The 24,037-nt window shown below is 40.5% G+C and overlaps 2 protein-coding genes, 4 non-coding genes and 1 pseudogene across 6 annotated transcripts; 2 read left to right on the forward strand and 5 right to left on the reverse strand.

Moving 5' to 3' along the window:
• Positions 1-490: 490 nt before the first annotated feature.
• On the reverse strand, positions 491-1,724 carry LOC148723594 (uncharacterized; annotated as a pseudogene).
• Positions 1,725-3,652: 1,928 nt separating this feature from the next.
• On the forward strand, positions 3,653-11,864 carry LOC148723595 (uncharacterized). Its single transcript, XM_088734462.1, has 3 exons — positions 3,653-3,682; positions 6,167-7,969; positions 11,784-11,864. The coding sequence occupies exons 1-3, from the start codon at positions 3,653-3,655 to the stop codon at positions 11,862-11,864; spliced, it is 1,914 nt and encodes a 637-aa protein (XP_088590588.1).
• Trnan-guu (transfer RNA asparagine (anticodon GUU)) lies at positions 9,559-9,632 on the forward strand. Its single transcript has one exon. It is a non-coding gene; the product is annotated as a tRNA-Asn (tRNA).
• Trnaa-ugc (transfer RNA alanine (anticodon UGC)) lies at positions 11,276-11,348 on the reverse strand. Its single transcript has one exon. It is a non-coding gene; the product is annotated as a tRNA-Ala (tRNA).
• A 74-nt stretch (positions 11,865-11,938) lies between the features above and the next one.
• Trnai-gau (transfer RNA isoleucine (anticodon GAU)) lies at positions 11,939-12,011 on the reverse strand. Its single transcript has one exon. It is a non-coding gene; the product is annotated as a tRNA-Ile (tRNA).
• A 5,752-nt stretch (positions 12,012-17,763) lies between these two features.
• On the reverse strand, positions 17,764-17,837 carry Trnan-guu (transfer RNA asparagine (anticodon GUU)). The gene has a single exon. It is a non-coding gene; the product is annotated as a tRNA-Asn (tRNA).
• Positions 17,838-19,568: 1,731 nt separating this feature from the next.
• On the reverse strand, positions 19,569-23,249 carry LOC111322322 (retrovirus-related Pol polyprotein from transposon 297). Its single transcript, XM_088734463.1, has 3 exons — positions 23,133-23,249; positions 20,953-21,651; positions 19,569-20,900 (listed from the first exon to the last, which is right to left on the reverse strand). Exons 1-3 carry the CDS (start codon positions 23,247-23,249, stop codon positions 19,569-19,571), a joined length of 2,148 nt encoding a protein of 715 aa, XP_088590589.1.
• Positions 23,250-24,037: the final 788 nt, after the last annotated feature.

The following is a 24,037-nucleotide window of genomic DNA, read 5'->3' on the forward strand; positions in this document are numbered from 1 at the left end:
AATAAGTTTGTTTACTTGTATCCTCACTATATACTGGTCCTATTTCAGATAAAGAGATCACAGAGTGTTGTGGAATTTTAGATATTTTGGAGCCTAATAATAGTGTGATGGCTGATAAGGGTTTTAATATTGATGATCTATTATGTAGTAAAGGGGTAAAGCTAAACCTTCCACCATATCTTTTAAATCGTGCACAGTTTTCACCAGAGGAAGTCAAAGAAACAAAAACCATAGCCAAAGTCCGGATTCATATGGAGAGGGCCATACGCCGAATTAAAGAATATCATCTTTTCGACAATGAAATTCCTTTGTCACTTTTGGGTACTGTTAATCAGATGTGGACAGTGGCATGTTTGCTTGTAAATTTTCAGGGACCATTAATTTTGAAAAATAATCTGTCTTAGCAAGTGCCACAGGGTGTTATCATTATACATATTACAATAGACCACTTTCATAAATGGCTGCTGGATTAATATTCTTTTGTTTAAATTCAAATTTGCCGAGGTGGCCTCGTTCTCCAGTACCAAATTCAAAAGAATGCATTATCTCAAGCGAGGCCACCCAGGCAAATTTAAATTTAAACAAAAGAATATTAATCCGGCAACTATTTATGAAAGTGGTCTATGATGCAAGTGTTCTCACAAAAAAAAGTTAAAATAAAACATGTCAACCTTATCCTTACATTTTGGGAAAAAATAGGCTCAAATACTGCTCTTTTGAAAAAAAACAAATCATCACTGATGTAACACAAAAAGTCACACCAATCCAAGCCAGAAGTACCTAATTGGCATTGTACTTGTAAATAATATGCATGTTGCTTGTTTAGGGTTAATTCATTTGAAATGGGGTCATTCTTAAGGTAAGCCAGATCATCTAAGCTGGTCGTTCCTTCCTGGACAACCTTTGTCTCAAAGAAGCCATAGGGACTTGATGAACCATTTTGAGCTGCCTCAATATCTTAAACCTTCCTGTCTGGAAAACTTCCAAGCCAGGGGCATTTTGAGTACAGGTTTACCATCCCTTTCTTTGCTTTAATGGCATATATGGATGCTGCTCTACCCCCCGTTTCTATAGCTGGTTCATAGCAGCTGTCTGTACAAGCCTAGATTGTTGAAGTTGTTTGACAAGAGTATCAAAATTAGAAATTCTCTTTGCCACTGTTCCAAACTTGCTTGCAGTGATTCTTTTTTTTGTTAATGAATGCCAAAGGTCACTTTCATCCTGTTCTCTCATTTTTTCTTCTAAAGCATGTATCATCTCTAAAGTGACTGACAGTGACTCTAACTTTGCTGATTTGTTGCTGTTCAAACAAATTGACTCATTGTTCTTAAACCTTTAACCTGCATTAGGAAGGGGTAGCTTGGGGAATGAGGTGTGGGCAGAACCATTTCTGACATATTTTTCTGTGACCCTTTGCATTGTTGGTAAGATATCAAAGACCCCTTTAGCACCATTCCAAATTTGGTTTGTACAGAGGTAAGATGTGAGCTTGCAAAGTTTTCCAGATCTGGTAACAAACTCCTCAGCAAAGGCTCAGGATTTAGATTTTTGAGTTTAGCTTTTTGATCAGGGCCCAGAATATGATACTGGGATGCAGGTGAGTACAGACTGGTTTTAATGAATTTATTATAGTTTGCACCCTCCTGAGGCATCTTCACCATCAAGGTGTCCTCACATTGAGGATTTATGTGTTTCCCTCTGGGAACATTACATTGCTGCGCCATCATGGTATATGTCAGATCATCAGGTAAGCTCTTTAGCCCAAGTGAAGGTGTAGTCTGATCGTCCGGGTGAGTGTAGTCCTGAGAAGGACTGTTGTCGGTGGCAGTGACTGACGTTTCGACAACCTGTGCGGAAGTCATCATCAGAGTCAAGTGAGTGATTGTTGTCAGTAGAATGTTCTTATTCCAGTTCGTGTGAAATGATCGGTTGGTTTTGCCGTGATGTTATTGGCTGTAAGACTCAAGTGACGTAAGTCGTTCGTGATTGGTCTGTTTCGGTCTGTCGGTAAAGCTAGGTTGTTCTTTTTCGGTCGTTTGTGATGTTTATGTCGTGAATGAGTCGTTTGTATGGGGCGGGTAGTTGTTGACATCTGTTTAGGGGAGTCTGTTCTAAGTTAGTAAACCAGCTTTCCAGAGTCAGTCGTTGAAAATAGTCAGTGCTGTAGGCTAGGCATTGCGCAGAGTCCCAGTCTTTAGCCCAAGTTGCTTAAAGTGTGACAAGTAAAAAAGAAGGCCCACAACATGGTGACAAATCCCTCCAACACCTGCTACACAAGAACACTTTCCAGACACTGTTGTTTGATCCATACCAATTATCACTTGAAGGGAATGTGGTGTTTCATTTTTCTTCATCGATCTGTAGCATCTGGCCAAAATAAATGCCTCCGAGTCAGTATATGTAAATGAACTTTGTAAAATTAATTTGGATCAGTCTTTAGCACTTTTTCAGGAATGGTTTCATAACATGAAAGGCGAAAACATCAGCAACTTTCAGGAGACTACACCAATTTATTTACCAGTGCACTTACTTTTGATGTTATGGAGATATCCTGGTTCTGCAAAATATTTGTAAACTTTTGCAGTGCTTTTACATCCCGTTGAACGTGTTGCATATTTCTTTACATCGGTGAAGGTTATACTCGATAAACGTGAGGGTCCACAATTGGATTACTGAAAAAATCAGTCCAATCAAACAAAGCTAAATAGCGTCAACCTTCGGTAAGTTTCGCATTTTGTAGACATGCAACTAGACTACAATTCTTGACAATCTTTACCTAACCCAAAGAAAGAGAAGAACTCTTGCGAAAAATCGAATAAATGAATGAATCAATCAATCAGTTGATAGGATTAAGCTTAAATAAACTTTCGCCTGCCATTCGTTTGTTCCCGACGCGTTAGAAGTAAAAGTGAATACAAATGCTCGATCACAGAAGCTCTTTGGACATTATGCAAATTTGACGAGTGGATAAAGATCGTTTTGTTCCAAAATAAAGAAGCTAATAGTGCAAACATTTGTGTAACTGACCTTTCGTGACCCCACGAGGCAGCCATAGTTTCCCGTAGCAACCGATTTGTTTGCCCTCCAACATGGCGGAGAAGATCACGTGACTTCTTAGTGCAAGGAGCCTATTCATTTCATGCGTGTACATATTGCGATTCTACGCACTCACGTGTACACTTTGCAGACCTATTTTTGCATTTCGTTTGAGGTTTCTGTCGGGAGCAGTGAACATCACTTGTGCGAATAACGGCATAATTTCAAGTTGGACCTCAAAAATGGAAACAAAAGTTACTTCGTAGACGAAAAAACCGTTCACGGGCAAATAATGTAGCAAAGGTGTCATTCCAACAAGTGTAGAAAGTTTATCTGAAATCTTGCAAGACCATAAATAAAACGATCCAGAGTAACTAAACATCAGTAGACACGCTTTAGATTAACTTTTCTCCTGAAAAGAGGATGGTGATAAAAGTTGGATTTGCGATGGTTCAGATATTACATAAGCAATGTCTGCCAATGACTTCAACAACAGAAAGGAACAAAAACAATTGTTTTTGGCAGAGCTCGAACCTGCGACCTTCCGCGTGTTTGGCTTGATTAGTTTTTTGATCACAAATAAGTAGATAAATGAGTAACGGGGAAAACATACACGATGATTCGCATGAAAATAAAAATCTGCTCGGTAAGATTTAGATGTCCGGGTCGAATTCTAATGACAAGTGGAAGGATAAGGAAAATAGCAGGTAGCGGTTACTTTGGTCGGGATATAGGTAATACCTGGCGTGCATGTGCTTACGTTTTAATGACGATCGGAAACTATGATCAAGGATATAGAAATACAAAGCGATTTTGCCTGACTCCATTATAGTTTACCTTTAGAAAGTCCATAAACATTTATTATTTCATCTTTAAGCTATTCTGTTTTTCATTTTATTCTCTCTAAGTTATCTCCGATTAAAAATCTGGCCTAGTTAGATGTTGGGAACATTCCCTAAATGATCTGCCTTAGTTCAACACTCAGCTACCATCTTCATTAAGATACACGATCTTCCCAGAATCCTGAGGCAGTGCTAATGCCACAAACCAAGGTCACCAAGAAGCCTTTACAACGCCCTTCTCTACCATTTGAGAACCGAGGATTTTACAAAGGAAAATTAGGATTTTTTAATTGTAACATGGTAACATCTTTCAGATCAATTTCAAATAGTATTCTATTTTAAATTATTTTAATGCCATTTAATTATACCTTTTGTAATGTAAACATTATGATTAACTTGCAGGACTCCTACTGATACCAGTGTCATGACACTGATGGGGTTATCCTATATAAATATTATCATCATTCCTATTATTGTTACTATTGTTGTGAACTGATTACATATCCTCATATCACTTGCTCCTGCGCTTCACATATCCACGAGTAAAATAAACAGGATCCTAAAAGCTCACATGCACAAATTATACTCCAATGAGCTAAAGAAAAATAACGCTTTTTTCAAACCAAAGGTTCTAAAACCCATCTATTTTCTATAGATTTGCAGTACTGAGCTCCCGAAACGGCTAACCAAGCATTCTGCACTATTTTTGCAAACTGTGTAAGAATTCTGTTCGTTACAACAAATGAGATCACGAAAAATCTTAAAATTACTAAACAAAAACCGGAGTTAAAACACTCGGCTGACAACAATTCCAGTTACCCCTGATGATGACTTCCGCTGAGGTTGACTACTTACGACAACAGTCATTCTACTCTCATCTGTGCGATCAGAATAAGAGAACACATGCTGCTCCCGAGTACAAAATATCGACGTCATTTGTTTTCAGAGCTCGAAAAGTATCAATTACTAGCAAAGAGCCCACGTAATATATTCTGGTACACTTGTTATAAGTAATTTAGCTGCACCAACTAAGTTGAAATTGTAAATTGGCCATCGTAAAGAGTTAAAAAGCTGACGTTTCGAGCGTTAGCCTGACGAAGGGCTAACGCTCGAAACGTCAGCTTTTTAAATATTTACGGTGGCCAATTAACAACTTCAACTTAGTTGATATTACCAAAGTACCTTGTTGCCCCCCCCCCCCCCGACGCAGCACCACAGTTTCTTTAGAAAGATTCCCTCTAGTCACTGGTAGTGAGTAGTTTGGGGAATTAGTTCAGATGGTAGAGCGCCCGTGCGGGAGGTACCGGGATCGATATCAAGATTCTCCATTTAACGAACAATGAGTTCTTCTTTACACCACAAGTATATTCTATACAACATCAAATAAATTTAGCGCAAGGGAAGTCCAATCCCGAGACAAACAACAACAACACAACTACATGCCATCAAAGTGCGGTTCCGCTTAACTGTCATCTGGAATAACAGAAATAAACTCGCTGGGTAACATGCACCGTCTCCGTGGCGCAATCGATCAGCGCATTCGGCTGTTAGCCAAAAGGTTGGTGGTTCAAGCCCACCCGGCGACGATTCATTTCGCGTTCAAATGTTTCTAATTCTGGGCAGTACGTTTTATGGTTCAATCACCTTGAAGGCGAACAAAATTTACCTATGCTAGCCCTCGATTGTTTCTTGTTTTTCTTGTCTGACTTTGGTTGCTACGATAAAATGCATGAACAGCGTTACATAAATTTATTTTGATAGATCCTGTAGCAGAACATAGTTAGTAGAATTTTTGGAACATAAAAAGCAGTCCTAGTTGCAAAGAGAGCGTTAACATTATGCTTATCTGAAGTTTAATACAAGCAGAGCGTGATGATTATATCATCGTTGGACTTTTTAAACAAAATTCTCAACATCTAATAAGTTCAGCGCAAGGCAAATCCAATCCCGAGACAAACAGCAACAACACAATTACATGCATGAATGCATACAATTACATACATGAATGAATAATGTATGCCCGCCGAAGTATGGCTGCCACGTTTGATGTTCTGCGAAAATTTTTAATTTTACTCGGATTTCAGTCAATTTTTTTATCAGTTTGGTTACACGATGGTCGCATTTTGAACACAGCTCCTGTTTCATTTCAAGCAGCTGGATTGGATCGACCTTCCTTTCACTTTCGAAGACTAAGTTCATTTGGGCTTCGTCGACGACCAATTTCTTCCTGGCACAAACACGGTTACGTTTGCTTCTTATTGCCGTCCCTTGACCTTACTATTTGTCAGGACGTTGAAAGGAATCCTGGCCCACTTACTCATCATTCTACTGGTCGCGCTAACCCGCCTCCTTCTGCTATTTCGCTTGTCGATAAGCCATCAAGTCAAGCCCAAATTGCTACAAAGTTTTACTCCAGAACTGATCTTCTTCGCTTGCGCTCTTCCGGTCCAAGCTATTTGTATCAATCTTCATTATGTCTACTTCAAGCCCTTGGTATTTTTAAATACCGAGGATGTCGCGCTGGAAAGGCTGATAAAGCTAGGAAACATGCTGTTCATAATATTCTTCCGATTTCTTCTTCACGCCGGGATTCTAGATCATTAAATATTCAACTTGTCACCTCAAATGGTGTCAATCCGTCCGTTTTGAAGCCTCTGAGATCATTGCTGTCACCGAGTCTTTCTTCAAATAATCTTCGCTTTGCAATCTGTAATGCTCGCTCTATCAGGAACAAAGTGGAAACAATCATTGACCATGCTGTTGGCAATGATATCGGTATCTGTATTTTTACTGAAACTTGGTTAAACGATTTAGATTCTGTCTGCATTGCTGATCTTTCTCGTCATGGCTATTTATTCAAGAGTTTTCCACGGCAATCAAATCGATCTGGCGGTGGTACAGGCATTTTATTCCGCGACTCTTTTGATGCCACACTTCTGGACGGGAAGGAACATAATTCTTTTGAATTTTCCGAATGGATTTTGAAGACAACAAATCGCTCTATCCGTATTGTTGCTGTTTACCGCCCTCCCAACTCTTCTGCGTCGGTATTTCTTGATGAGTTTTCGTCGTATCTTGAAAACATTGTCATGTGTCCTGAACCTCTTATTATCGCTGGGGATTTCAACTTTCACATGGATTTGGTGCATAGCAATTGTGCTATAAGATTTAAAGAGTTGCTGGAAACCTTCAGCCTCTCACAACACGTAACGATGTCCACGCATATTTCTGGGCATATTTTGGACCTTATCATCACTCGATCCACCAGTGACTTAATTTTGGGTCCCATTAACGTCACCTTACCCATCTCGGATCATTTTTTTGTTGAGTGTTTTATTCGCTTCCCAAGTTCATCAATCTCTACCAAGTCTGTGTCATATCGCAGGTTAAAGAACATCGACATTGATGCATTTAAATCGGACATCACCTCGTCTGTACTTTGCAGTGACACACACTGGAGCAACCTTGGCGATTTATCCAAGCAGTACTCCTCGACTTTAACAGAAATCCTGGATAAACATGCTCCCATAAAGACAAAAACTCTTGTTACTCGTGCAAAGATCCCTTGGTTTAACGCTGATGTTCTCCAGTTTAAACGTATTCGTCGCAAGGCTGAGCGGAAAGCTCTTAAAAGTGGTCTTTCTTCAGATTGGCTTGCTTATCGTAAAATCTGTAATAGATATTCTGCTCTTCTCAAGTCTACTCGAGCTTCTTATTACTCAGATTTAATTGGTCAGTGCGCTGGTGACTCCGGGAAGTTGTTCAAATTGGTTTCATTCCTTTGTAAGGATCGTAATGTTAATGATCTACCACCTCATAATGACCCAGTTCTACTTGCGAATAAATTTGGGGAATTCTTTGTTAAAAAAATTGAACTCATCAAAGATTCTATCAGTGATACTGAAGTTAATCTTCCTTATTCTGATACTGCTGCTCCAGCTGTAGAACTTGACAGTTTTTCGCCGTTATCAGTGGAAGATGTTTGCAATATAATCAGTACATCGTCTAATGCCTCATGCTCCCTGGATCCAATCCCTACATGGCTTGTGAAGTCTTGTCTTGACGTCCTTGCGCCCTCCATTACTCACATGGTAAATTTGTCTATTCGCCACGCCTATCTTCCCGATGATTGGAAAACTGCAATTGTGAAACCTCTATTAAAGAAACCCGGTCTAGAGTTAACTTGTAAAAACTTCCGTCCGGCAAGCAATCTAACATTCATCTCCAAGATCGTCGAAAAGGCGGTTCTTTCTCAATTGTTTAAGCACTGTGAATACAATGCTCCTCTGCCGAAGTTACAATCAGGGTTTAGAAGATTTCACTCTACTGAAACTGCCTTGCTTAAGGTTCAAAGTGATATTCTTATGTCAATGGACCATCAGGAAATTACGCTTCTTGTGCTACTGGATCTAAGCGCTGCTTTTGATACAATCGATCATCAGATTCTCCTTAATGTTCTTGAAAGCGATTTTGGAATCATTGGCTCTGCCCATAAATGGTTTGCGTCTTATCTGTCTGGCCGAAAACAACGTGTTCTCATAAACGATCGATCATCAGATGATTTTCATTTGAACTGCGGTGTCCCACAAGGCAGCTGTATGGGTCCTATTTTATTCATATTATACATATCTCGACTATATCACGTGATCGCTAACCATCTCCCCTCTGCTCACGGATATGCCGATGACACACAACTCTATCTGTCGTTTAGACCCAATGACATATCTTCGCAAGACCACGCCATAGCTGCTCTTGAAGCCTGCATTTCGGATGTCCGCTCATGGTTGATTTATAATCGCCTGTTAATTAACGATTCTAAAACCGAATTCTTAGTTGTTGGTTCCCGCCATCAATTATCAAAAATCGCAATTGATTCCATCACAGTCGGTAATTCTACCATTCAGCCTCTCAACAGTGTTCGAAACCTGGGTTCCTGGTTTGACTCCAATATGTCCATGTCCATTCACATTGGTAAGATCTGCAGCAAAGCTTTTCATGGATTGTATAAAATTCGCCAAATTAGGAAATTCCTCAGTCCTGAGTCCACGAAGACTCTTGTTCACGCATTTGTGACTTCGCATTTAGACTATTGCAACTCCCTTTTATTTGGCGTACCCAAGTACCAGACAGAGCGTCTTCAGAAGGTGCTCAACGCCGCTGCTCGACTAATTTTTAGGATTCCCAAGTTTCACCACATCTCGTCCGCCTTATATAATCTTCACTGGCTTCCTGTGGCTTATCGCGTCCATTTCAAGTTGTTACTTTTAATTTATAAAGCTTTAAATAACCAAGGCCCACTATACATAAAAGAATATCTGCAGCCACACAGTGTCAAGGGTCATCAGCTACGTTCCTGCGATCAGGGTCTCCTTAAGGTCCCAAGAACTAACTTTAAGACCTTTGGTGATCGTGCCTTTGCCCGTTCTGGACCTTTTTTGTGGAACGAACTGCCGCTTGAAATTCGAAATAGTCCAAGTGTAACGATTTTTAAGTCAAAGCTTAAGACACATCTATTCAAGCTGGCCTACAGTTTGTTTTGATATTTTGTCGTTTATCATTTTAATATTTGTAGTTAATAATGTTTTATAATTTTAGCGCTTTAGAAATGTAAATTATTATTATTATTATTATGCCATCAAAGTGGGGTTCGGCTTAATTGACACGTTAGGTTATATGCACCGTCTCCGTGGCGCAATCGGTCAGCGCGTTCGGCTGTTAACCGAAAGGTTGGTGGTTCAAGCCCACCTGGGGACGATTCAATTTGCTTTCAGATTTTTTAATACTAGGCAGTACGTTTGACGGATAATCACCTTGAAGACGAACAAAAATTATCTATGCTGGCCCTAGATTGTTTATTATTTTTCTTGTCTGACTTTGGTTGCCACGACAAAATGCACGAAAAGCGTGTAGCATAAGAATGGGCTAATCCGTTCCACTGTTCCTGTTGTAGTATTTGCTGTCTACTCACTCAATTTACTTACTTAATTTCTTTCCGAAGTTTTCCCTTTCTCAAAAGTGTCGAAAATAAATTCGCAGGTGCGTATAATGCTGGAAAAAACAAAAAAGAAAGTTTAGTATTGAATATATGTTTCTAGTGTAGTGCAAGTGGGCCGGAGACCGAAAATCCCAAGGAGCAACACGAATAGTAGTTCTATTTGTGTACGCCCTCAGGAGAATATGAACTCAGAGAACTTATCCCCTATACATACCTCTCTCTCAATGATAATTTGACAAGAGCCCCTATCATTTGACAGAAATTGAAAACATTGATATTAACCGATGGGGAGCTCGCCTGAGCAACAGTTAGCGCCATTTTTTATCGATTTACGCAACTGCGCCCGACAAATTTATAGAGCTCATTGTTTTTAAATGGTGTATCGAACGTAGGAATATTTTGGGAGATATCAATTTTGAATTAATCTAAAACATCCGTTCATGATTTGGCAATAGCGGCTTCCGACGCTTTAGGATTGAAAATAGAAACAGAATGAGGACTGGTTCGATTTCGCTGCCGAAACACTCATTTCTAAAGCTGAATTTTTGCTTAGTCACATTGACTAGCATCTTGTTAAACTTGTTAAGCTTTATGCCTTATTACTTCTATGAACTGGTGGAGAGTTTGGTAGATGACTTTTTTTATATGAGCTCCTGCCGTTTGCGCAAATTAAAAACCATCAATACAGTAGCAGATGTTAGCCAGTCAAAAGTACAGTTAGGCGCGAGTTTTTGTTAATTCATTCATCTCTGTGCTTATAAAATAATGAAGGTAATAAGTACTTGAATGGTGAGGCAAACAAATACAAATATGTGTCTGGTCTGTTGGTATAGTACATGATTCTCGCCTTGGCTGCGAGAGGTCTCGGGTTCGACTCCTGGACAGGTCCCTGTTGTTGAAAAGACAAACCGCAAAATCAATTCAAAATGTCTTCCCATCCTGAGCACTGATGAAATTTTTCAAAGTTTGTTTTAAATCACATTCAGTTTTAATCAATTTCCGATTACGTTGGTGTAAACCTTTTAAGTTGTTGCTTGGTGCGCACTCGTCGCAATTTTCTTTCCTTGCCAGAGCTGTAATTTTGCTTTGAAATATTTCTTGTGAATCGAACGTTTCTATACAGGTGTTCACCGTCGCCATTGAAAATTTAACTGATTTATTGAATACGATTTAAAAGAAATGTTGCAAAATTTAATCACTAGTCTGAGTTCGAAGACAAAAATACGTAATATATAAATGATGTTTATCCTCCTTATCAATCCTTGGACAAGTTAATTAAGAGAAGAAACGTGAAAGCTATAAAAAAGTGTGAGCCTCGGTATCTTCTTGGTAAACATTTCCTCCAAAGTGCACATAAGCGATGCATATTTAAGAGAATAAAGAAAAGGTTTTGGGCAACATATGGAGAATCCGGGTATCGATCCCGGTACCTCCCGCATGCAAAGCGGGCGCTCTACCATTTGAGCTAATTCCCCGATACTTCCCGATAATTTCCCCGATTTATTTCCATAGGGGGTATATAGAAATTATATGGTTTCTGGTGTATCCTATTCTCCAAGATTTTTCCAAGAAATTTTCTTGACCAAAAATGAGCATCTGATATTGTATGCCACAACAAATTCCCAAGTGTGTGTAGGAATCTTCAAGTTCAAAAGTGTTTGAAATGAACTTCGATGCATTTCGGGTGGATCAGGGCGACGAAGTTAGTCACCTCATGAGTAACTTCACAAGGCTGGTATACTTACCAGTTGGGAGAATAAATGAACCTTTTGCCTTCCTTTATACCTTCTGTGAAGTTTGATAGGGGCGTATGGTTTATCTCTTCGAAATTTCGGATGTCATTGATTTTTACAAGTTGTGAACGTACACAATTAGTTTTCTCTTACCTTTGTTTATAAACACTTTTTCAGAAGAATTATGAAACTCCAACGACCCTTTGTCGGTATTATTTTATCGTGCAAGATGAGAAATTTGGTAGTCAAGGCTTCTGATAAAGTGCATTGGGATGTAATTTCTTAACATGTTGGAAAATAATAGTTTGAAAGAGAAACGTGGCTAGACTCTTTGGTCCGTGTGAGGGTTGAACTCATGACCTTGGCGTTATCAGCACCATGCTCTGCCGACTGAGCTAACGGACCTTGCATACTCTCGCTCAACATTTCTGTTAGCAGTAATTTTGTGCCTTTCAACTTTCTTCTTTCCCCACCAAGGAGCCGAGATTGAAATCTTCTTGCAATGGTTAATATCCAAAGCTAAAGAACACCCTCCATGAGGTACTAGGATCGAGGCCTGGACTCCCTACGTCAGGCCAGTATTGTTCGGCTGATTCTGATTTGTAGGGTACATTAATGGTGACTAAGCGCAATATCCCATTGTAAAATACCTAAAATCTTTAAATGGAGAATACGGGCATCGATCCTGATACCATCCCTATGGAAAGTGGGCACTCACCGATTTCAAATAATTCTGCAACCAGTTCATCGCATGGTTTACCTCTGTAACTCTAGATGTACTTTTGATTAGCATTTCGAGCTTTTATTCCCTGCGGACAACAGTTTACAGGAAACCGACCCATACTGAAAAATGACTCCGCGGCTAGGCTTTTGTACACTATGCTTTTGTTTCCCCACTAAAATGCTCCACTTTAATGCTCCATTTTTCCCACTAAAATACTCGGTCTCCCCCAAAAAAGTAACTAAAATGCTCGGATAATGCTCATTATACAAACGTTTTTTTAAATTAATTTGAAAGTTTACACTTACGTACAAGTGTTGCAGGTAACGACAACGTATACAGGCGGCAAACATGGCCGCCTTTTGAGTCTCGAAAGGTAAAACCGCTGACTTGTCCTCAGTCTCCAGCTCCACTCAGCTGTATTTGGTTTTTTCGTGAATTAAAAGCAGGACTGAAAAAAAGTTAATTATTATTTCTATTTTATTTTCTCGCAAAAATTAATTTTCCGGGAGAATGCCACTAAAATGCTCGAATAATGCTCAATGCTTTTGCCTCGCTAAAATGCTCGAAAAAACGCTAGCATAATGTACAAAAGCCTATCCGCAGCCATACATCATATAACCGAGACCATTCGATGTCGGTCACAGGCCATCGAGTCGTGCGCAACAAATTTACAACAAGAAGGAAAGTCTATCCAACGAAAACGAATACCTTGAACCTCTCTAATCCAAGAAAAATCACAACGACGACTTTATTCGACTGGGCAGACAAAGACCTACCAGGTCTCTTGTTGATGGTCGCACTCGCCACATTGCCAACTGAGCTAATAGACAATTTAAGTCTGCAAAACCAAAACTATCTGAAAAATCATTTTTTATCATTTTACGCCTCTCAGATTCACTGAGTAAAACTGATCTGTCAAGATAAAAATTATTGATGCTAGGCAAGGTAAATAGAAATAGGGCCGGATACTCCTATTCCGGAGAGGCAGGAGCCGGGCATGCTACCATATGCATTTCTCTATATAATCTTAAGTAGCGAAATATCAGGGAATTAGCTCAAAAGGTAGAGCGCCCGCTTCGCATGCAGGTGGTACCGGGATCGATACCCGGATTCTCCATATGTTGCCTATATCCTTTTAATTCTTCTCTTAAGGAGGCTCGAAAGGGTTACCCGTAAGTAACGGCAAGTGCCAAATAATAAAAGATATCAGGACTTTCAAACCTATCAAGAGGGTGATGTTTTGATATCTGTATAAAACTATTTTGGTACATTTTTTACGGGCGCTCGTCAGGCTCTATCTGTTGCCATGACAACAGAACAGTGGTGCTAAAAGACCCTCTAAAAATCGGTTTTTTAATGCTATCTCAAAAACCAAGTTGGTGACCTATTTTTTTTTCAAATTTCTTAAACGTCATCACATTGTCTATCTGTACACGTGATACAAAAAAACTGTATAGTAGAACTTGAGGTATTTGAGAAAATGCTGTTACAAGATGTAACAAAATTTATATATATCAACAAAGTTGAAATGGTAAATTGGCCACCGTAACGATTACAAAAGCTGACGTTTCAAGCGCTAGCCCTTCGTCGGAGCGAAAACATTTGCACTAGATAATTTTTTTTAAAATTCTCTTCACAAACGTACGTGTAATGATAAATATTATCTTTGCACAAAAAATCAGGGTAGGTCACCAAACTAATTTTCGAGATATTAGCTCATTAATTTAGCAAGCTTTATTTCCGGTTTTTGCAATTTTAGCTCACACTTTTATACCCGGTCACGCGTTTTTAACGATACCGCTGACTTAAAGGCTCATTTTCGCGGGGACGAGTCCGTGTCCGCGCGATTAAACGATGAATGCCCTCTACGAGGAAAAAAGCGTTCGTCCTTAAGATGTATTCATATTGTTTTGTAATTTTACACATTCCTGAAAAATAAGTCATCATTTGAGACTCAGACTGCTTACCGACTGTTGGAAATGTAAGAGTATTCCGGAGAGAATTCTCTTGCGGAATATTCGATTTATAGTGATAAGTTGATTTTGCATTTGGCGCCAATGCCAGTGCTCCATTGAGGCCGTTAATGTTGAGTCTCTGGTGCAGAGATATTGTAGTGTAACATGAGACAAACCAGCACCTGTCAGCCTCTGGACCATGTTTGTCGAAAGGTGAAGCTTTCTATCCAACGTCTGGATGGTATCTTGTCGTTGTTCCAAGAAGCTGGCTTGATAGAAGGCCTCATTCGGCGATGCACATTTACCATGATTGACCGATATAATTGTTCATGTGCAATTTGAGGTGGGGGGGTGAAAAGAATTTGGAGTGATAAGAATTTGCTTTCACGTCTTCCAGATTGTCATGAGCGTCAAACGTAGCGGATAACAGGGTTTCATATACATCATATTTTTCGGTCACATATTTCGCGAACTTCTAATTTTCGAGGTACTAGAGGTATGAACAAGCCTTGGCTTCATTTTTATTTTTCGTTCTTTGCTACTGTCATAACCTTGAACTTCCATTATTCCGTTTTAAATGAAGAACAAGGAAAATTTTGCAATCTTTTTTCAACAAATGCGAGTTTGCATTCTTCTTCCTAGTTGTAATTTCCAGTTTATCGAGGAAAATATCAACAATCCTTCTCGTAAGTTTAAGATAAATATTTTATTTCAATTTTACCGTCTTTGGTTGAATTACAATTAAAGTCTCATCCACGTTTTTTTTATCTCTTGTTTACTCGAAAATTATGGTCATTTTTATGGCAGCATCTATACTTCTCCATTTCCTTTCTTATCATATAAGGGGCAAAATTACTGAATTGTGATTGGTCAAGACAGAGGGAATTTTTTCTTAATTTTTATAATTGCCCCGGGCAAAATTACTTGAAAATGATTGGCTGAAAATCGCTTAGCAACGGCTGCTAAGGTAAAGAAATTTCTGTTTGTTTTGTAACAATGGCGTCCCGTTTTGCGCGAGATCGGTAAGAGAACATTTTGCCCCTTATATTATAAACAAGTAATCACATGGTTCCTCGTAAAATTAAGGATTAATATCACTTGTGTTTTCGGAAGTTGCAGAAATTGCCCTCGTCGCTGCGCGACTCTGGCAATTTTAGTAACTTCCGAAAACACGCGTGATATTAATCCTTAATTTTACTCGGCCTCATGCGATTACCTATACATATAACTGTAAATGTTCTTTCATTTGATATAGGAATCAAACTCAATGCGAAACAAATGTAATTCAATGCGGAACAAAGTAAGACGTACCGAGCGCTTTCGTCTCGACTTTGCTGATGGGGGTGTCGACTTCACCGTCCTCCTTTAGCTCGTGAAATAAACTTTTTGTTACCACTTTCGGCAAGAGTCCTGCGATCTAAACATTTTCCTATCTGCTTTCGAGAAGTAAACTTTCCATTTTTGTTTTTCAAACAACCACTTCCACTGAAAATAGTAGAGGTATCCGGCGATTTTGAAACGCTCGTGGCGGCCATGTTTGTTTACAACTCGTCCACGGATCTGATCGCGCGCGCCATCGCTTATTTCTTTCGCGAGTAATTTGCTTGCGTGTATCTTGGAATACATTCTCCGCGCGGTCTAAAAAACCCTTTCGAGCCTTCTTAAAAATCTTGCCTTTTAAAATGAAGATTATGCATGACTTATGTAAACTTCAAAAGAAATGTTTACCAAGTAGATACCGAGGCTGACACTTTTTTTTTATAGCTCGCATGTTTCCTCTTTATTAAACCTATCTAAGGATTGATAAGGCGGATAAATGCAATTTTGTTGTTTTTAAAAGCGTATTGTTGTCTTCGAGCTGAGACTAGCGATTAAATTTTGCAACATTTCTTTTAAATCACATTCAATTAATCAGTTCAATTTCAAATGGCGACGGAGAAAACCTGTATAGAAATGTTCGATTCACAGAAAATATTTTAAAGCAAAATCAGAAAGCAAGAATCTCTCCATTGGACCACTCACAAATTTAGATATGTTTGCCCCACCATTCAAGTACTCACCTTCATTATTTTAGAGGCACACATAAATGAATTAACAAAAAATCGTGCCTAACTGTACCTTTCGCTAGCTTAGCATCTCATATTGTTTTGATGGTTTTTAATTTGCGCAAACGGCAGGAGTTCATGTAAACAAAGTCATCTACCAAACTTTCCACCAATTCATAGAAGTAATAAGCCATAAAGCTTAACGAATTTATCAAGAAGCTAGTCAATGCGACTAAGGAAATCAAAATATTCCTATGTTCGATACACCATTTAAACAATAAGCTCTATAAATTTGTCGGGCGCAGTTTCGTAAATCGATAAAAATAATGCCCTTATTGTTGCTCAGACGAGCTACCCATCGATTAGTATCAATGTTTTCATTTTCTCTCAAACCGTAGCGGCTCTTGCAACCTTGTAAACAGTCATCCGCTATTTTTAGATGAGTCAGTCTCTCGGTTGGGGGTCGAGGTAATTGGTCAAATAGCTACGCAAGCATAGAGATCAGCTATCAACGGCTCGATTTTCAAAATTTAGGAGGCATCAAGATCAAGCCAGTTCGGTTTCTGTATTCTGGAAAATGTGTTATGTCAGTTATGTTGCGTCGTTGCCGCTTAATCGATAACCCGTGAGGTAATCTACCTGAATCAGCCATTGCAAGATATGCAGTTCTTCCAGCCCAACCCTCTCATTAAACATCTTCCACGCACTCTAACTTGTGGAGTACTGGGAAAGGAAAACTTAAGCTTCTAGAGTAGCGCTGAAAGGTAGCGTTTACTCAGTTTGTGTTTTATCTTCTTGACCAAATAATATCATCACGTTATCATATATAAAACAAACCACAGGCTGCCAAACATCACACATCACCTTTAATCAAAGAACCCCTAACCAATCAGTTGTTGTCCTCGAATAGGCGCGCGGCAGGAAAGCGCAATAAAATCAGATTTAAAGAAAATTATCATTGAGAGAGTGGTATGTATAGGGAATAATTGCTCTCAGTTCATATTCTCCTGTGGGCTCCTTGGGATTTTCGGTCTCCGGCCCACTTGCACTACACTAAAAACATACATTAAATATTACGCTTTCTTTTTTGTTCTTTCCAGCATTGTGCGCACCTGCGCATACGGACGTATTTTCGACACTTTTTAGAATTTAGCTAGGGAAAACCTTGGAAAAAAATCGAGTAAGTGGATTGAGTGAGTAGACAGCCAACACTACAGCAGGAACAGTGGAATGGATTAGCCCATTTATCTGCTACAGGATCTATTAAAATAAATTCGTGTAACGCTTTTCATGCATTTTACCATGACAACCAAAGTCAGACAAGAAAAAGGAGAAAAAATTGAGGGCCAGCGCAAGTAATTTTTGTTCGCCTTCGAGGTGATTAACCATCAAACGTACTGCCCAGGATTAAGAATTTTGAACACAAAATGAATCGTCCCCGGGTGGGCTTGAACCACCAACCTTTCGGTTAACAGCCGAACGCGCTGACCGATTGCGCCACGGAGACGATGCACATAAGTAAAATTAATTAGAAGATCTAATGAGAGCTAATGTTTTCTCAAAACTACCGGTCATCGGACACGCACTTGGGTTAGAGGTTAGGGTAATAGTCGTAGACGACATCGCCGATTTTCAATGCTTGAATTTTAGTCGAATAAAATAGTCCACTAGATAATGATCAGATGGGAAATCATATTGCGAAGGAGTAGTAGTCTATGACTTCGCACTGTTAATAAGGTTTCAGTCTGATTGTCAAAGCTTCGTGGAGGTCATGACATATATTTTTTTCATGGTTTGCAGTGAAGGTTTCTGTAGTGTAGTGGTTATCGTATTCGCCTTCTCCCGGAAGGACACAGGTTCGAGCCCTGCCAGAAAGAAAGTTGAAGTTTTGCAATTGTGTCTATGGTTTAAAATCTACTCTAGTTTCAAATTTTATCAAATCAATCCAAAGATCGTTATTCTGTTATTTTTAAAAGAACCTTTCTTTTTGAGAGGCTATTGTGTCAGAGATAGACCAAAATGCTAAAAGAAAACTTAATTTGAGCACATAATTATTTACTACCGGTAAATTTGTGCCTGTCACGCGGGAGACCGGGTTTCGATTCCCCGCCGGGGAGTAGCTCTTAATTGATTAATTTTTTAATGATTAGACCGACGACGTTAGTGAACTCATGAGCAGCTCAGAAAGGCTGGTAGAAGTCTCAATTATAAGTTTTCTTCAACTTTTATTCTCACCGGTTTTCATTAGACTCTTGGTTAGAGGAATAAAACATCTGCGACCTCTTTTGGTATTGTTTATCTATACAGAAAGAGAATTTTGGTAGCTAAATCTAAGTGACGAGGTACACTGTGATGGAATATCATAAAAGGGAAATAATATATTGAAAAAGAAGCATATGTAGAGGAGGAAAAAGTATTCTTTGGTTCATGTGAAGGTCGAACTCGCTATTTAGTTACGAAAGAATCGTTTAATGTCTCCCATCAAGTGTTACACCAACTGCCTAGTTATTACAAACGTCCGTCCCTTAAGTTTGAACACTCAAACGAGTCTACTACTAAACAATGCCTATTGTTACATCCTTTTCCTTATAAAATAAAAATAAATAAATAAAACAAAGAGAAACAGGATAAAAAAAAAACAAACTAACAGACAACGTAAGTGAGTTCAACTGTTCAAAGTTTGTGAAGCGTATAAAGCTTCGACACTGGTTACATCCCAGTAACATAATCCCTTAAATAAGCTGGCTTCTTAACAACTCTGCCTGATCGCGTTGTTGGGCCTTTCACAGGTAACCAACCAACAAGGCTGAACACGTGGCTCCGGTTGCCGAGATGCCATCGCATGCTCCATGGTTGCGTCTACTTGACAACCGGGTACGGTTGTCCACATACACGGCGCGGAGAGCTCATGACCGGTCTGTGCGTGTTCGGGTAAGGATATCGACTGTTGATCCGATTGCTCAACGCCTTCTTCAGCCACTAAAGCAGGTCTTGAACTTCGGCAGGCCTCCTTTGTTTTCCTCAGGTGACGGCGATTTCGACGATATCTGGCTCCATCTTCGGTCGCCACCTCGAAGGACCGAGTGCCAACACGCCTTTCAACCTTTGCTTTCACAGCTTCTTTACTAGAATTTCCAGACGGCAAGAGTCGCACTGTATCTCCACTTCTAAGTGCTCCCAGATCCTTAGCCCCCCTAATATAAGCATGGACTTGTCGTTCTTTCTTGGCGAGAAGCTACTAATGGATCTTGGGCTGGACAACTGGCCTGAGAAGCTTAGGAATGATGGGTAGTTGTGCTCTTGTGCGCCTTGACATCAACCGCTGCACTGGACTGGTGCCCAACCCTTGACTGGGCGTGTTTCTGTATTCTTGGAGAGCGAGATATGGGTCTGTTCTGGCTTTTCTTGACTTCCTAATAACATTTTTAGCTGAGTCAACAGCCGCTTCTACCTTTCCGTTGCTTTGCGGATAAGCTGTCGAACTCGTTACATGCACAAAGTTCCACTGGCGGCTAAATTCCTTAAATTCAGTTGATGTAAACTGAGGACCGTTGTCTGATACACGCGTCTCCGGGATTCCGTGCCTTGCAAAGTGCGACTTTAACTTCTGTACTACCGCTTCCGAAGTAGTTTTGTGAAGGGAATCGATTTCCCCGAACGAAGAATAGTAGTCAACACAAATGAGATAGTTTCGACCCCTGTATGTGAACAAGTGAACTCCGATTTTCGCCCATGGCTGGTCGGGAACTTCATGAGGAATGAGAGTCTCCTTGGGCTGCTTCCGGTCAAATGCCCTGCAGACATCACACATTTCAATAAACTGCTTGATTTTACCGCTCATTCCTGGCCAGTGTACACTTTCTGTAGCGAGCAAAAGGGTGCTTACAACTCCACTATGAGCATAATGCAGACGATACAACATGTCTCGACGCAGCGACTTTGGGACCACCACTCTTTCTCCTCTAATAACAATACCATCGCAGACGCTCAACTCATCTCGAACGTCAAAGAAGGGCAACACCAGATGAGACAACTCTCCCTTAGTTTCAGGCCAACCAGCCTTGATGACTTTAATCAGTTCTAGAAGGCCATCATCCTTCTGCGTGTGGTCTTTAACTTCTTGAAGCGTACTCGGCTTCAAACGGATGTGCTGCGTCATGTTGATGCTCTCAACCTCTGAAGCGATACCCTGGCTTCCATCGTAGGGTAAATAAGCGTGACTTAGGGTGTCGGCGAGATATATGGTGGAGCCCTTCTTGTAGGCAAGGCTGACGTTGTACAACTGAACTCGCATGAGCATGCGCTGAAGCCTCTTCGGAGCTCGATGCAGTGACTTCTTGAAAATAACTTCCAGAGGCTTGTGGTCTGATTCTACGAACACTTCTCTACCGTAAGTGTAAGTATGAAACCTTTCCAAACCGTAAACGACCGCCAAAAGTTCCTTCTCAATCTGGGCGTACCGAGACTCTGCATCGGTTAACGCACGGCTCGCATAGGCAACAGGCTGACCCTTCTGAAGTAGGATGGCACCCAGTCCTTTATCTGATGCATCGCACTGTAAGGGGAGGCTCTGTTGAGTCGAAAAATTTTAGGACAGGTGCCTTTGTGACCAACAGCTTCACTTGTCGGACAGTACTGTCATGTATGTCAGTCCAGAACCATTCTGCATCTGGTGAAAAGAGCTTACGGAAGGGCTCCAATGCATCACTTAATCGAGGAAAAAACTTGCTAAGATAATTTGTGAATCCAATAAACCTTCGAACACTGGCCACATCAGTTGGCGTGGGCATTTCCAACACTGCCTTAATTTTTTCGGGATCTGCTTGGAGACCCCTCTCTGAAATCACATGACCCATAAATGGGACTTCTTTGCGTCGCAGATTCACCTTATCCTGGTTCAACTCAATGTTCTGCTCCCGGCACCTCTGCACTAAGGAGTGGAAATTGTTGTCATGATCTGTCAGTGCTTCTTCTACTGTAGACCCCTCGCCAAAAATCAAGATATCATCATGAATTGTTAATACACCCGTCAGGCCGTTAAGTGCGTGGTTAAGCCTTCGTTGGAACTCCTCGGGGGCTGAACAAAGACCAAAGGGCAGGCGACACCAGCAAAATCTTCCAAAGGAAGAATTGAACGTTTTTAAGCGTGAACTGTCATCGTCAAGTTCAATTTGCCAGAAACCGTTCTTTGCGTCCAAAGTGGAGAACACTTTAGCCCTGGTAAGCTCAGGTAGAATATCTCCAACTGTCGGGGTTGGGTAGTGGCTCCTCCTAAGGACTTTGTTGAGGTCCTTAGGGTCCAGGCAAACACGAATCTGTCCCTTAGGTTTTTACACGATAACGAGGCTCCAAACCCAAGGGGTAGGCTCTATGACTTTTTCTATGATCCCAAGACTCTGCAACCATTCCAACTCTCGTTTCAGCTTTCCCTTGAAGGCGACAGGTACTCTTCTGGGAGGATGGACCACTGGCTTAGCATTCTAACCGCTTCCCGGTTAGCTCAATTGGTATAGCGCTGGACTGTTGTGCGGGAGGTCGAGAGTTGGACTCCGGCCGGACCAACACTCAGGGTATTTAAATAACTGAGAAGAAAGTGCTGTCTTTGTAATAATATCTGCAAATGGTTAGACTTTCTAGTCTTGTCGTATAGGGACGATAAATAGTGTAGTGTCTAATCTACGGTGAATTGGGGAGGGAAGGTGAGATCAATACATGGACTGAAGTGGCTGCATATTGCGCCTGATGAATTCTGACGTCCGATCTCACCTTAACTGATTGTAAAGCGCGACTGATTATCTATATAGTAGTTTGCGCTATATAAATGTTGAATTATTGTTCTCTTCAATTTCCAGCTTGTACCGCCCCTTCAATTTTCCGGTGCCTTGAAACACATCTGGGTACTCCTTTAAAACTTCTTCCATCGAAAGGGGACTCTGATTATCGCGCTTAACCCCAGTATTGAGGGTCATAACATTTTGGTGTTGCACCCTGACCAAATCCATCTGCTGCATCGTTGGATTTCCTAAATTTGGTGTTGACTGATCATCGTCCACAACAACAAATTCGATCTGATACGATTTAGAATTCTTGGGGTTTTATACTGCTACAGCGGACGTTCCAAGGGGTTTCATAATTGTGAATAAAGGCTGATAGTTTCTAAAGAAACTGTTTGGGGCTGCGTCGGTGGGGGTAACGAAATAATCTGAATATATCAACAAAGTTGAAATGGTAAATCGAAACCAGTCGCTAGACATTTTAATTTACCTAACCATTCTAAGCAACACATGGCAATCTGCGGTCTTTCCTTACACTTAGGTAGCACGGAAAGCCGTAAAACTCTTGAACAAAAGCTCGTCTTTCAAACCGGCAGTCTAAATCCCACAGGTATCAACGGACGCTTTTCACTCCACTAATTTATTCGTGTTTTTCTCGTTGCCATGTTCCCACCAATCACGTAGCTCCTTTTTCTGCTTTTAAATGCAACCCCCAACCCACAATTCCCCTATTCGCTCCGAGGAAGGGCTAACGCTCGAAACGTCAGCTTTTATAATCATAACGGTGGCCAATTTACCGTTTCAACTTTGTTGATATATTCAAATTTATTCATAATTGTGTTGTTGTACATTGTGAGTAATTTCCGCGTGGGAAACAGTTGGACTTCAGTTCTAAGGAACTTTTCTGGAATCAAATTGCATGTCGAGCCACCATCCAGTTGAAACTTAACTGGTGTGTTTCCGACGTTAATTGCAGCAAACAATTTTTTAGCATATTCCAGATCACTTGCTACATGAACCCTAACTACTTGACTTTCATCCACCGAGTGCAGCGTGAGGCAGTATTCGTCGAGCTCGCTTTCACTCTCTGATTCGACGACGTTTACTCTCGTTTTAGAAAGGCATTGAGAACTGAAATGATTCATTCTTCCGCAAGCCGAATACCTCTTCCGGAACGCTGGGCAATTTTTATTGGCAGCCCCGATGTTTTCCGCCAAAAAATTTGCATCTTAGTAATTCTTTAGGACTGGAATCTCTCGCGTTCCGATCGTCATTTTCGCGCCTCTTGTTAGCAGACTTGTCATGGCTTTTGTTAGCTGACACCTTGCTGCGCTTCGTTTGGTCCTTTAATGAGGCTACTGCTTCGCCCTCTTCCAAAGTTTTAGTACGTATTTTCGACAACTCGGCTGCTCTACAAATGCTGAGGCATCTTTGTAAATCAAGATCTGGGATCTTAAGCAGTTCTTCTCGAAGTTGCCGGTCCTGGATTCCACAAATGATCCGGTCTCTCACCAACGAATCTTTAAGATCACCGAAGTTACACGTCGTCGCCAACAGCTTCAAATCTGTAACGAACTTCTCTTGTGATTCACCCGGGTCCTGGGTGCGGGAGAAAAACTTCAACCGTTCCACAGTTTCATTCTTTCTGGGATTACAATGCCCTTCGAACGTTTCTAACACCTGCGTTAAGGTTCTTTCCGACGCAGGAATTTCGAAGGCCATCGTGTCATAAATTTCTCTTCCTTGACTCCCGCTTAAATAAAGCCGTTGATTGCCGTTGATTGCCAGATCCATGTACAATTTTAATTCTTGCTTCCATCTTTTCCAACTGTCAGCCAAGTTTGTCGCATCAAAGTCTAGCTGAGCCGGAGGTTGGTTCTGTCCTCGTGTACCGGTTCACAAGATCCAATACAAAAGACCAAACAATACACAA

This window comes from Stylophora pistillata, chromosome 9 (genome assembly GCF_964205215.1).
Source record: "Stylophora pistillata chromosome 9, jaStyPist1.2, whole genome shotgun sequence".
Classification (NCBI taxonomy): domain Eukaryota; kingdom Metazoa; phylum Cnidaria; class Anthozoa; order Scleractinia; family Pocilloporidae; genus Stylophora; species Stylophora pistillata.

What these genes read in the sequence shown, in the direction of transcription:
- LOC148723595 (XM_088734462.1), top strand. Translation starts at nt 3,653, where the DNA reads ATGATTCGCATGAAAATAAAAATCTGCTCG. An exon ending in TGAAAATAAAAATCTGCTCG is followed by an intron (nt 3,683 to 6,166) that starts GTAAGATTTAGA and finishes ACTATTTGTCAG; the next exon opens with GACGTTGAAAGGAATCCTGG. An exon ending in CGCCCTCCATTACTCACATG is followed by an intron (nt 7,970 to 11,783) that starts GTAAATTTGTCT and finishes ACACTTTTTCAG; the next exon opens with AAGAATTATGAAACTCCAAC.
- LOC111322322 (XM_088734463.1), bottom strand. Translation starts at nt 23,249, where the DNA reads ATGAATCATTTCAGTTCTCAATGCCTTTCTAAAACGAGAGTAAACGTC. An exon ending in ACTCGGTGGATGAAAGTCAA is followed by an intron (nt 21,652 to 23,132) that starts GTAGTTAGGGTT and finishes TAAAAACCTAAG; the next exon opens with GGACAGATTCGTGTTTGCCT. An exon ending in ATGACAGTACTGTCCGACAA is followed by an intron (nt 20,901 to 20,952) that starts GTGAAGCTGTTG and finishes TCGACTCAACAG; the next exon opens with AGCCTCCCCTTACAGTGCGA.